The sequence below is a fragment of the Alligator sinensis genome, unplaced genomic scaffold (genome assembly GCF_000455745.1).
Source record: "Alligator sinensis unplaced genomic scaffold, ASM45574v1 scaffold962_1, whole genome shotgun sequence".
Taxonomy (NCBI): Eukaryota; Metazoa; Chordata; order Crocodylia; family Alligatoridae; genus Alligator; species Alligator sinensis.
Window position 1 is genome coordinate 49603 of NW_005842404.1, and position 13386 is coordinate 62988.

The 13386-nt window shown below is 43.8% G+C and overlaps 1 protein-coding gene across 1 annotated transcript in view; it reads right to left on the reverse strand.

Moving 5' to 3' along the window:
• LOC102372828 overlaps positions 1–13386 on the reverse strand; it is a 141717-nt gene that overhangs the window by 4955 nt on the left and 123376 nt on the right. The window contains exons 43-45 of the mRNA XM_025211391.1: positions 10928–11080; positions 7819–8028; positions 1519–1639 (exon numbers count right to left, since the gene is read on the reverse strand). Of these exons, the coding sequence (XP_025067176.1) occupies positions 1519–1639; positions 7819–8028; positions 10928–11080 (484 nt within the window). The remainder of the gene's footprint in view (positions 1–1518; positions 1640–7818; positions 8029–10927; positions 11081–13386) is intronic.

A 13386-nucleotide genomic window follows, 5' to 3' on the forward strand; every position in this document is an offset into this window, starting at 1 on the left:
TTTGTGTCTTGCAGGGGCCCTACATTGCCTGGTGCCCTCTTCTTGCTCCCAATGTACTTGAAAAAGGACTTTTTGTTGTCCTTAATCCTGGACGCTAGCCTGAGTTCCATCGCTGCCTTGGCCTTCCTAATAGCTGTCCTACGCTCCCGGGCCGAGGCAGAGTACTCCTCCTTGGTGATAGCTCCTCCCTTCCACTGGTTGTGCGCCCCCCTTTTAGTCCTCAGGCATTGCTGAATGCCCTTGCTGAGCCAAGGGGCACTTTCAACTTTCTGATGTCAGTTTCGACTTTACAATGCTTGATCTGATGCCAAGCCACACCAGTGATCAAGTTTTCTGCATCACCCATTTCCCTGGAGATCATTTGTCCAAACTTCCTTGGACACTTTCTTTAAGAAAGCAGACAAGACTCCAGAAAAACCTGCAGTCAAGATCCTGAGAAGAGAACCCTTCAAAACGTCCAGCAAAGTCTCCTCAAATAAGTCCTTCCAAATCAATATGATTGCTATTTACAATATAAATACATTAATGTAGCTATATTACTCATCTATAATTGATTGAGTACAAAATTCTGGGTTAATTTGGTGAAAACAGGGTATCGGACCTTGGTTCAGGAACCAATCCCCCATTTATAACATTGTTTCCTATGGGAAAGTTGGTTCCGAGTTACAACATTTCGACTTAAGACGTGGTTTTCAGGAACCGATTGTGTCGTAAGACTGAGGACTGCCTGTATATAAAGCCTGATTGTAATAGCGTGGGGTGTGATTACTAAACACATAGGGGCTGTGCTGAGTAGTATCAATCAGAATCATGGGACTGCACCAATTTATCCTCTGAATTTCCATATGCTGTATGTTTATGCTGCATCTAAACTCATTGACTCTGTGTTTTATTTCTCTTTTGATTCATGCTTCATCTTCATTAGTGCCATAACTGACATTTCTTTCTTTTGACAGAAATATTTAAAGGCACCCAGCAAAGGAAAATTGGCTTTGTAGCCCTTTTATGGCATATAAAAGTGGCCTTGCAGGTTGTTTTTCCTGCTTGTTTGGTGTCTTCTGTAGCTGACTGAAGAACTATTATTGTCACAAGAAGAAAGGAATGGACAGACAGCAGTGGGGCTGAGGAGGGCAGGAGGGGAGGGCCAAAGGATACAGAACTTAAACAGGTGCTACAAAACACCTAACAGAGGTGGGAAGACAGGACTCTTTATTAACGTTTGGAGATCCTTGCTCCTTTAATTTAGGGCTAAGAAAGCTCCCAGTCCAGTTCTTTTGTTCTCCAGAGAGACTTCCAGCCAAAAGAGCAAAACAGATATTCCTGATGGGTCTATAGTTAAAAAGAAGCTTGCAAGCTATAAACATCTCACATCCCACATCTAAACTCTCCAAAAATCATTTGCAAGCAGATTATTTTGACAAACTGGTGGTGATAAACCACACTATTAACCTATTGGCCTTGTTCAGATTGCCCATCCCATTTTTCTTTTAAAAAAAAATGCAATTACATGTTCCTTACCTCCGGGTGAGCTTTTCTGGTAAGCTCCAGCTTCCAAATCATAAACCTGACCCTGCAATTCGTCCACACGCTGGAAAGCATCCAGTTTTAGACTGCGCTCTTGGATCAACTGGCTCCTTATCTAAAGAGGGGATAATATCACACTAAGAGGATTCATGCTCAAAAAAATCATCTTCTACTAACTCTGGTTTAAATCAGAGGTCACAAGCTAAGGGGAAGAGAGGCTGGTGCCTTCCACATCAGAGTTGGCCCAATTTCAGTGGTTGGCAAAGTAATCCCTAGAGATTGGTTTGTAAAGCACTTGTGCGATCTCTCTGGATGCAGAGCATGACCTACACAGTGTACGGTGTCATTTTCATTTTTGGTTGATAACATCTGTAGTGTCCAGCATTGCAAGAAAAAGAGGAGACAGATGCTGTGGGGCTCCTTCCCTCATTAATCTCCTAAGCCTTCTATTTAGCCCTTGGAAACTAGCTCATTCAGAAAGGCATAAGGTTTCGTCAGTGAGAGCAATGAAGTAGGCCATCACGCGTGAAAGCTTATGTCTTTCCACACAAGTTGGTTTCTAAGGCACCAACCACCCTGTACTGCCTTCTGCCTGACTCCAAGCTGCCTCCCCGTCATTGCTGACCCTGGTAAAGCAAGTCCTATCAGCATGCCTCCCACCCTGCCAGTCACAGTGTTGTTCTGAGTCAAGTAATGGGCAGCAGCAAGTTCCCTTTTGCTACGTCTCCCCTAATGTCTGTGTAGCCTGCCTCTTAATGGCATGCCAGTCCCTGCCAGGATACAGAGAAGGACAACAACTGAATCAAGCACCCCTGAGGCAATACCCATTGTGGAACTAAGTCAACGGACCAACATTTTCATGCCGACATTGGCTCTTCTTCAGGTGGTGGCTGCAGCAGACAGACTAAGGTTCCCAGGCTGTAATTGGCATATCCCCAAAACCATGTTACTAGTTTGTTCCCTCAAAGGCAACGCCAGCTACTGATACTTCTGGTTTCTCAAAGGGTTACAAATATTTTGAAAGCACAGCATAATGGTACAGGGCTGCATCATGAAGAGAGCGAACAATGAACTCATTGGCCTGTGTTCCAGCACTGAATGCCCTTCCCTCACAAAAGTTTCTCACTGTCATGTACTCTTGATAATGGTGCTTATGAAAGTGCCGGCAGACTGCCAAATTGTCCCCAATGAAATGCCATCTGTCATCAGGATTTTGGGACAAACAACAGTCAGTCAGTGCTCTCCACATGCTGCTTTCAGAGTTGAAGACAGAACTAGGTTTTGCCGGGAGGACGAGTCAGAGCCAATGGTACAATTGCAAATAAGAGCTAGAAAGCCACCCTCCTGTGATAGGGAGAGAATGACATGCAGTCATGGGGACTTACCTAATCAAAGTCTAATCAAGTGGGTTTCCAATGTTTTCAAGCTGCAAGCCACTTTGTAAAAGATCTAAAAGATCTATTCACTGACCCACCTCCCCTCCTCTCCCCAACAGCCCCAGTCCACTGGGGGCTCCATACACCAAAACGGCACCTACTTAACTTATTGCATTTAGAAACCATAGGTAGATCTATGCCAGACCCTTCTGAAGACAGTCAGCCTTAAGGAAAATTTAATGCAGGATTAACACTACCATCTACATTGGCAGCACCTCTATACCAAGTTAAAGTACCTATGCACTATGAAGGCACCAGTTTACTTCACCAAATGTGAGCTCCTTGGGTAGGTCAGGCTGAATACGGTTAGGTTCCCAAATATTTAATCTGCTTGACTACCGAAGGGGGGTTCCAGAAGCAGTTTTATGTCCCTTACCAATTATTCTTAAACAAGCAAGTGAGGTGTCTTGATTGTCATTTGTCAGAGAAGAAACAGAAAGTAAAAGCATGGAAGAAATTCTACACATCAGCTGTGCGTACTGTCTATGCAAACTGCTCAAGTATCGAAGTCCTGACTGTCAGCATAAATGCCAGGAGCACTCTGGGCTAGACCTAATAAAGGACTTGGGCAACCATGAGGTACTGCAACACCGAATTTCTAAGTGCCTGGTGCCTGGAATGGACTCCAGAATCCTGCAGCAGATGCCTTGAATCCATCAACAGGGCATTCATAGAGGTGTCTCAAAATGAGCTTCAAAAAACCCACAAAAGGAGGGTGGCGCTGCTGGGAGCCAGGCAATAGGAAATGCTAAGCATAGGTGTGTGACTGAAATCTAACCCCTCTCCAGACGCCTCCCTCAAATGCTGTTGTCCACGCAAGTTCCAGAGCCCAGAATCCTCCCTTGAGTGTACAAGCAATCAGAGCTCGTGGACAGAGGTGATATCTTGTATTAGATCAACAAGATTTTTGCAAAACAAATTCTTTAATTGTAAGCTTTCAGGCACAAACCCCTTTCATCAGGCATCAGAGAAAAGATTGTAAAAGTTTTCCTGGGTAGAAATGAAAGTTCATATTTCATAGGATTTCACAGAGGAGTCAATAGATGGAAAAAACTTCTGGGCAGCCGTTCTTAGCTGGTAAGGAGTCTCAGCTCTCCGGTGAGGCTGTGATGATGCAAATTACCTTAGACAAAGGCAGGAGCAGGATTTCAGGTTTCAAGTGGTTAAAGTCGTTTCCTGCTTGGAAAAATATGAAGATTTCATTTTAAAAATCAGCTAAAATTCAATATCTTCCATGTGTCAGGTTTGTGCCTGCAATTAAAGCTTGCAATTAAAGACATTTTTTTGCAAAAATCTCATTGGTCTAATAAAAGATCCCCTGAGTGTAGGCACTTATAATTGTTCTTTGAAAGAATGGAATAAGGCTCACTGTTTTATTTTAAAGCTCAACCACTGGAGAAGGAAGTGCTGCCGCCTATTGGTTGGGGCACTCAGCTGAGCAGGAGGAGTTCTAAGGTCATCTTGGGTCCCTCATGAGACAGAGGGAAACCTAGTTCCTACATCAGGATCAGGCACAGGTGGGAACAAGCACCAAGCTGTTCAGCCCAAGACAAGCCCTGAGCATGTACAGAAGCAAAAATGCGGGCACGTGGAGAACTTTCAGGTCAAACAGGGAGGAACCTGGTGAATTTAGGCACCAAGTCAGACTGGCTAACTGATAAGCAGGGGCTTTTAGATCACATATTTGGATGCATGTCTAAAGTCTGCCCAAGTCCTTACTTCCTTATTTGGATCTCTGACACTTCTCTGTCAAAACAACATGATGTGACTTCATGTCTGTGGCCAAAGAGTGCTTTATTGTGGCTTGTCTCTCTGTCCCCAATTCAGTGACACTTGCCCTGTATTTCCCAGACTAATAACAACAAGCCATGTCCTTGTTATTTTACCATAGTTACAGTATTAAAAAACACTGCAGATGAAAAATCTCATGGTTTTATTTTACACTAAACAGCAGCTGTTCTGTGTATGTGTTGGCTGTTAAAGCACTCTTGAATCTACTTTCTACTTAAATAAATCACTGTAGAGGCTCTGGTTTATCCTGATAGTTTAAACACAAAGCGTATAATCAGATAAGGTCAGTAAAATGAGCACAAAATTCAAAACAACTTGACCAAGGAGAATTTGCCTTTGTAAGTTCAAGCCTGCCATAGCACTGCTGGCAATGATTTTCCATTTTCTAATGTGTAATAAATACAGTACTATATGTTTGCTTTTCACTCCAATGAGAGTATACAAAGGTTAGCAACTTCCAAGTTTTTGAACAAATAAAGCTGATGATGCCAATGGAATGGATTTCTTCAGCTTAAAGCTCATGAAGCAAGAAGAGAAAAAGGAGGAAGTCTTAATAGACCATTGGGGAAACAGTTCTGTTTTGTCACCGTTCTGTCACACATTGGCAGGGTTGAGAGCTGAAGCAATCAAAATAGGAGACAACCCACCAAAACCTGACCCATCTGAATTTTGTTGCATATTACATTATCACAGGCATATTTGTGTTTAACTATTTTAACTAATTATAGCCATTGTTTAAAAAGAAAACAACAAAGAAATTCCCTAAAGTGGCTGTAACAGGGAATCCTGCCCTGTCACTGGAGAAGTAGGGAGGGAGTAAGAATATGGGAGCAGTACCTTTAAGGCAAGCAGCTGAAAGGCCAGAAAAGGCAGGCCTTGGAGATACAAGCCCTGTACCAGGAGCAGAGGGAGTTGGTTTGACCTAGGCAGAGCTGGAGGTAGGGGCTCTTTGCTGGGAGCTGATGTAAGCAGCACTGAAAACTGGAGACTGGCCCAGGCAATGCTCACTGAAGGAGCTCCCTGCACTGAGTGGAGAAGCAGTACTGGAAACTGAGGAAAGTATGAGTATGCCTAGGACCCCAGCTGGGAAAAGACAGCATGACCGAGTAGGAATATGGAGGAGGCGCCTGGAAAAAGGCACCCCAGCTGCAATTGATCATGTTTGGGTTGGATTTCTGTTGTTTTTACAGCCACAAGACATGGCAGTAGCTGAAAGGAAGGAAGGAGGCCATGCAAGGCACCCTGGGAAGGACAGCTGTTGAGGCTGTGCTTAGAGAAGAAGCACACCGCAGTGGATGGAGCTTAAGGGTGGAGCTGAGGTGCAGGAGCCCAGTGAACTCAACAGAGCAGAGTGGTGAAGGAAAAACTCTGATGGACTGGGACCCCCTCCCAAATTTAAAATAACATTAAAGGCATGGCAGGAGAGCACAGGGAGGTACCCGGATTAACCAGAAAGGAGAAGAGACAGGATTAGAGTGGCTAACAGAAGGCACCACACCCACTTCTAGGAGTAGGTCCTCCTAGAATGTTTAGTGCCATTACAATGGCACTAAAAGAACAGCAGTACTTTGACCCTTAGCTTGCATATGCCTAGTACAAATCTTGACTCTATGACCTAAAGAACCCAGTAACATAGGAGTTTTTGTAGACAAGCCCCCAGTGAAGGATGTGATATCTTGCTAGCAGTTTGCTCCACTATTTGCTACATAGCTCCAGAAGTTGGGCTGCTCTCTCTGTTCTGGGAAGGATGTAATAAAGCCATGATTAGAACTACAACAGTGCAACATGGCTGAGTAGATGGAAAGAGGACTCGTGGGCCACTGAGCTCAGGCCCCTGCTATCAAAAGGCCACACCTCACATACTTGAGCATGCTGCAGTAAATGCTGAGATCCTCTTTCCCATTCTTCCCAGTGACCTAATCTCATATGAGTCTCGGTTAACTTTTCTGATAAATGGGGCATTACTACTTGCCCTCTCAGGCAGGAATCCAAAGCCAAGTTAGGGTGATGAAAAATGAACACAGAAATATAAACTCGGTGGAAGAGATGAGCTTCACCCAATCTATTTAGGCCCTAGCCCAGTCCACTTTGCATTGAATTGAAAGGTTATTTTTCTCAAGGAGAGTCTCTCTCTCACCCCTCACCTTTAGAACATCTCCTAGCTTGGTAGGACTACAGAACTAGGTCCATGGACAGACATGCTCTTTGAAGTGTTCCTACTATTTGTGAAGTGCTTCAAACAGCAAGGTTGCAGACCCCTGAAACAGGCCTTGTTAAAAAAGAGGAACATCTTTGAAGCACCTCTTTCTGAAACATGTCCTGAAAAACTGGCACCCTCCAGCAGAGCATGTTAGCAGCACTCTGCCCTCCTCCAACCCCCAAGGTGGGGAAGGAAGGAGAGCTGGTCAGACCATCAATGAGAGCTCTCCTGTGTGTATGGCTGTCCTTAGGAAACTCTGGAATCAGAGGCTAGGGCACACGCAGACTGCTCTCCAGCCCCCTGGCTGGAGTGCACATCTGCTGTATGCTTTCATAGCCATTCTGAGCACCCTGGAGGTAGGAGTGGAGAAGGGAACCAAACGTTAGCATGGAGCTGAAGCACTCCAAATTGGGAGTGCTTCAAATGAATCTCTATCCATTTTCTAGAACAGTGGAAGGTAAGTTTTTCTGGCTGTGTGTTGGAATGACCCACCTCAGGTCCAAGGCAAGTGGATGGGCAGATGCTAGGACCCACCCATAGCTGCTTCTCTCCACAGCAGTGGGGGAAGAGAACTCATAGCCAAAGCCCCCACCACTGAAAACCAAGGTCTGCAGGCTGGATCCAATGGTTCTGTTGGACAGATCTAGCCCATGGTCCATAGATGGCCAACCCCTGCTCTTGGAAATGCAAACTGTACTGCGAAGATCAGGACACCCATGTAGGAAGTATTCAGCATTGATCAAAGAAATACATGCAGCCAATAGTAAGTAGCAAGTACTAAGGCCTTAATATACATCTCGAGGAATGGTAGCTCCTGGGTAACCCAGGTGCATTCTGAAGGATTCAAAGGTTCAGTTCTGACTTTACCTGCCTCATTTCTTTTCTGATCCTTTTTTGTTGAAGTTGCTCTATTTTAGCTGATTTCTCAGCTTCTTCAGTCAAGCGGTGGAGTCTCTGCTCTTTCTCCTCCATGTCTTCCAGCACCTTTTGCATGTTTTCTGCCTTTATCACATCCAGCTGTTGCCTACTTCTGGTTTCATGAGTCATCCTATGTTTTGCTTCTTGCAGCAGCTGTTTCTGTAACATAGAATACCAGTAGGTTAGGAAACACACCTTAAAAGGCTTTTCTTTCTAATGTAAAAAAAAAAAAACCCAAACAAAATTAAAAACAGACATAAAAACTCAGACTTCGTGGCATAATTGAAAAAGGCATAAGCTTAGTTTTTTCCTCCCTCTGTACCTCACCTTTAAACTGTGTCTAGAAATTAGCCCCTTCTCTCCCATACAGTTGGAGGCTGAACTCCTGAATGAGAAAAGGGCTGCACTAGACTGTAAGCAGATAGCTCCTACTAGAGATAATGGGACTTTGGCAGAGGCATAGCAAGGCAGCTTCACACCTAGGGCAGCTGTTACACACGGGACAGCATCTGCTGCCACCATGTCAATCACAGTGGTGTGTTCAGTTGCCACTGCAATGGCAGCTACTTTTGGGAACCCCCACAAAGGTGCTGACAGAGTTGTCCCTCCCCCCCTCCCCAAGTTATGCTACTAGACTTTAGGGCATAAACACAGAATCCCAAATCCAGGCAAATTCTATTCTTAGAAAGGGCAGTACATTCCCTAGAAAGGGTGCCTGCACCATTTATTTATAACAATCTTTTAGATCAGTGACTCCAAGAGCACCAGTGTGTAAAATGCTGTTCAAAACACATACAAACAAGAAAGGGCATGTTTGATCTGTTTGCAACAGTATCTTCCACTCCACAAAACTACAGCATTCTCTGTTTTCTGTGACAGCCCCTGGACTGTGAGAAACTCCCTTAGTTTTTAAAGGGACAGAGAGTGAAAGTGAAGATTTGGGACAGAACCATGTTTTTTCTAGACATTTCTGTTTTACTGGTGGATACAGCCGAAATCCCATATGTTGTTGTGACTCTGAGGATCAGCAAAATACTTGAAAGCAATATTAGGCTCGATGCTATACATGATGTACATTAGGCACAGCTCCCACTGAAACTCAAGACTGTGGAACTGAGAATGCTGTTTGTCAAGGTGTCAGGGTCACCTATGCTAAGGGGAGCTTAAGATGCAGGAGGAAAAGGAGGAATTGAAAGCTAATGGCAGAAACTGGAGGAAAAAAAAGAGTTCTAGGAAGGGCAGGCTGAGGAATTCAGTCATTTAAAAACAAAATGGCAGGCAGGCAGTTGATTGAAAATAGCCATGTGTACATGTACACACACACGCACACACCCTGAACAATGACCTCCGCTTTTTTTTTTTAAGGAGCAACAGACTTTGAGAGCAAAAAATGATGAGGAGTAAGTTGTCTGACCATCACTAACACTGAAATTTCATAGACTTTAAGGCCAGGGCATCTAGTCTGAATGTAACAAGCCAGTGAATTTCAGCCATTTACCCCTAGATTGAGCTAATAACCTGTGCTTAATGACAGCATATGTTCCAGAAAAGAAGCTGATCCTTATTAGAAGATAGTGAGACTTCACCCTGTTACAGTGATCATTCAAGAATCAGTCTCACTATAACAAAACCATTTCTCATTTGAGCTTCTCTGGCTTTAATCACTAGTTCTCACTGTGCCTTTCTCTGATGAACTGAAAAGCACTTTAGTACAATCCCCACCAGGTAGAACACTCACAGCTAGTGCAGGACGCCACTTTCAATATGCCTGTGCCCTTATATGACAAAGGCATTATTTACACTATGCTAAGCATGCCAGGTATGTTGGGCAGACTCAGCTGTGTGTACCTCGGAAAGCAACCCATTCAACAGTGGTTTAAGTCACTATTAAAATTGCTCTTAATGAGATGCAAAAATAATGATTGGTGGAGTGTGCCCAAGTGCTTATCAGCACACAGCCCATGACTCTGTTACTGAAATCTCTGGGAATGGCAAGATACACAGAAACCAAATATCTTCTCTGCCACAGTCTTTTCCAGCCAAGAACTTGCAGAAGAAATCCCAGAGAGATGCAAAACCTTGGACAGCAGCTGCACCACTGGCACAGTAAGATACAGAACAAATCAGCTCAGATGGTCCATTCCTTTAGATCTGTGGTGCTCAAGCCCCAGCCTGCAGGCCTGATCCAGTTCCTGGCACCTTGTTGTCCAGCATGCGGGGCTCCCTACAGGTCCATGCGGAGCTCCATGGGCCATCGCCCTGAGTACTAGATCTGGCACACAGGGTCTGATCCTGGTGCGGGGCCCTGATCCCGGGCACATGGGGTCGGGCAGGGGCAGCATGGTCCAGATTCCAGTGTGTAGGCCTGATCCTGGGGTGCAGGGTCCTATCCAGTCCACAGCCCAGCCCTGCACCACTGATTTGGCCCATGAGGCCAAAAGGTTGAACACCACTGCTTTAGATGAATATTGTTACCCCAACATTTGCACTGTACTGTGTGTAGTGCGAGAAGCTGAAGTGAAAAGAACTTTGCTGTGGAGTGGAGGCATCTGTGGGTACACTCCAGTAACAAAAGATGTGAAATGAAATGACCTGAATGTTCATGCTGCCTTTACTAGGGATTTCCTTGAATTTTAGTGATTTTGTGAAAGATACTTGCATTTTCTTAAATCAAGGTTACCATTTTGTGTGTGTTACAATACTCATTTGACTTTCTTTTCCCCCATTCATTAAAATATAATATTGAATACTGAACACTGAAGTTGTACTTAAAAAAATATCCCCAATACTACAGGTATTGATATCTGAAAGACACTAACTCTTGCTCCTAGCCTGTCCTTCACTACAGTGGTACCTATAGGAAAAGCTCACCCAACACTCCTCCTAGCTTTATACAGTAAAATACATTTTTCTATTTTCAGTTGTCACTTGGTTCTGAAATGACTTTGCTTCTAGAAAGCCAGTGAGGAAAGTTCTCCATTAAAGTCACTGGGATTGAGAGGAGAAAAGCATTTGATTCACTATGTAGAATGAGCCAGGGCCAAGTTATTTTAGGTACCTGCTGATCTAGCTGTTTCTGCAGCTTTTCATTCTCTGCTTCAGATCTTGCCAGAGCCTTCCTCACAGCCACCAGCTGCTCATGGAATAAAGTGACTTCTTGTTCTGCCATCATCTTGGCAGTCAGACACTCTTTTTTGTTTTGAAGGGCCTCCTGTTAACACAAATGACATAATGCAAAAAAGAAACAAAGCAATGGCCCTCTCTTTGTTGCTTCTCACTACTGGAAACACAACCTATAAAATGTTTTTAATAAATCTTTGGGATCTAGCTTCTTAATATTTTGCTGATGCAGGAAAGATGGCTGAAAGTTAGTCAGGGAGGGGTTTGTTTGGGATTTTGTGTCAGTATTTTTCACTCATTTTTACTTAGACCTCATCTAAACACAGATTTTGCACAGGTACCAGCATTTTGTACAGACATTTGTTAGGAGTGTGATCTTTTACCAAAATAGTAAAATCTTCAAAATCCCTAATAAACCTACTTTATACCTTTCTCTTATGGGAATAAGCTATAACACCACTATACTGGAATTGCTTTGTCCACACTAGGGGGTGGTGGTATTTTAACTGAGCCAGTGGCACAACTTGTGTGTTTAAATAAATCCTTAGAAACCCTCAGAAACATAAAACCTGGTTTTCCCAAGCTTTGTAGGAGGACCAGCCAGAGATATGATCAATTTACTGTTAGCTCTTAACAGGTTATAAAGACTTAAGAGTGTTGAATTGTGCATTGAAAATGTTAGTAATTGAAATTAAACAGGTGCTAATACCACCTACACACACACACACACACACACACACACACAGAGTGTTAAAACAGTCAGATTAAAAATCTGTTGCACTCTTTACATTTTAAGATTTACTCTTGGGCTAAGTCTTCAGTGCAAAAGTGGCTTGGGCTTTTACCCAGTTGCTGCCCCTAACCCTTCTCCCATCTGCATATAAACCTTCTCATTCGAGTTTGACAGTGCTTTAAATAAAGGCAGGCTAGCTGGCCCAGGTGCTGGTATGGACTTGAGCATGGATGCAGTTTTTACTTCTGACAGTAACCCAAATGAAAACCCATTTTTCGGGGATTTTCAAGCTAAATCACTCAAGTACTGATAGCTCTCCAATGCCTTCCTGCAATTTCTCCTGGCACATTCCCCCATACTTCACTGTGAGAGAGTCATACAGCATTCAGCTTACTGCTGCAAAAGGGATCATCCTAGCAATAAACATAAATGAGCACAACTCCAAAGGTCACAGTCACTCGGGTATGGTTTTACAATGTGGCAGCTCACATCCTAGTACAGATCACCCAAATTTAACTTTGCAGTGCAGACACACCCTCTTGCTTCCTGCAATTTCACCACAGACTCTTGCTTATCCAGAGTTTTACAAGTAACATATGACCTGTAATTCCAATGTAAAAAAAAAAAAGGCTTCCTCCATATATCATAAGAGGAGCAAAAAAGCTGTGAATATTTTTAATTTTCCAGATCATATTTAAACTGCTTCTGCAGTCCCAGTCTATTTAACAATGTATCACTCACATGACCATGGAATAAGGACTGGATCTCACAGGCTAGGGACAGACATTACACATAAACCAGTTTAATTGATCAGAAACTGATATAAATCTATAACAGAACAGATGTTCAGTATACATAAACCAGTCTGAGGATGACTGAAACCAGTTTGAGATAAACCTGGTTGAATCAGACTTGACTGATTTGGCTCAAATGGTTTATGCAATGTCTGTCCCAGACCCCTGTGTTCTCATGTAGTACCTAGGAATTTTAATTCATGCATGCTGAAATTAAACAAAGCTGAAATCTCATCAGATTCCCTAGCAGACAATATCACTAACAGCTGGGCTGTCACCACTATCAAACAAAGTCTGAGTCAAATGAAAGAAAATAATCTGCAGAGGTAAAATCAGACCTCTGCTCTGCTGAATAAAAGCTCATTCAGAACCCAGAGTTCAGCTGCATCCAAGCAGACTCATCCTCCAGTTCACTGGAAAAATAATGCAAAGAGATTTGCTGGAAAGCAGGACCTCCAGCTTCTGGTATTTGTTTCTGGAATTGACTTTGTCTGGGACATCTGAGCGTGCTCCCATTTTGTACTCTGTGCTGTATGACAATTAGTCATGGATACAGGACAGGACTCTCTCAGGAGTCAGGCCCAAACTGACAGCAATGGAAATCAGGACACAGGTTACAGGGTGATTCTGTTTCCCCAAGTCTCAAAGGAAGGCAGCCTGAAAAGTGTTGAGTGGAAAGGGAGGTTACCTAAACACTTCCTTTTCAAAGGTCCTTTGGCATCCTACAGCACTCCACTCCCCACCTGCTCTGTGGCACACACAGTTGTCTCTGAGCTCTGGTTCATGCTGGAGCATTGCAGCATGCCAAGGACACCAGCAATGCGGGCCCTCCCCACTAGCTGGAGATTGCATCCACCACTGCACTCCTGC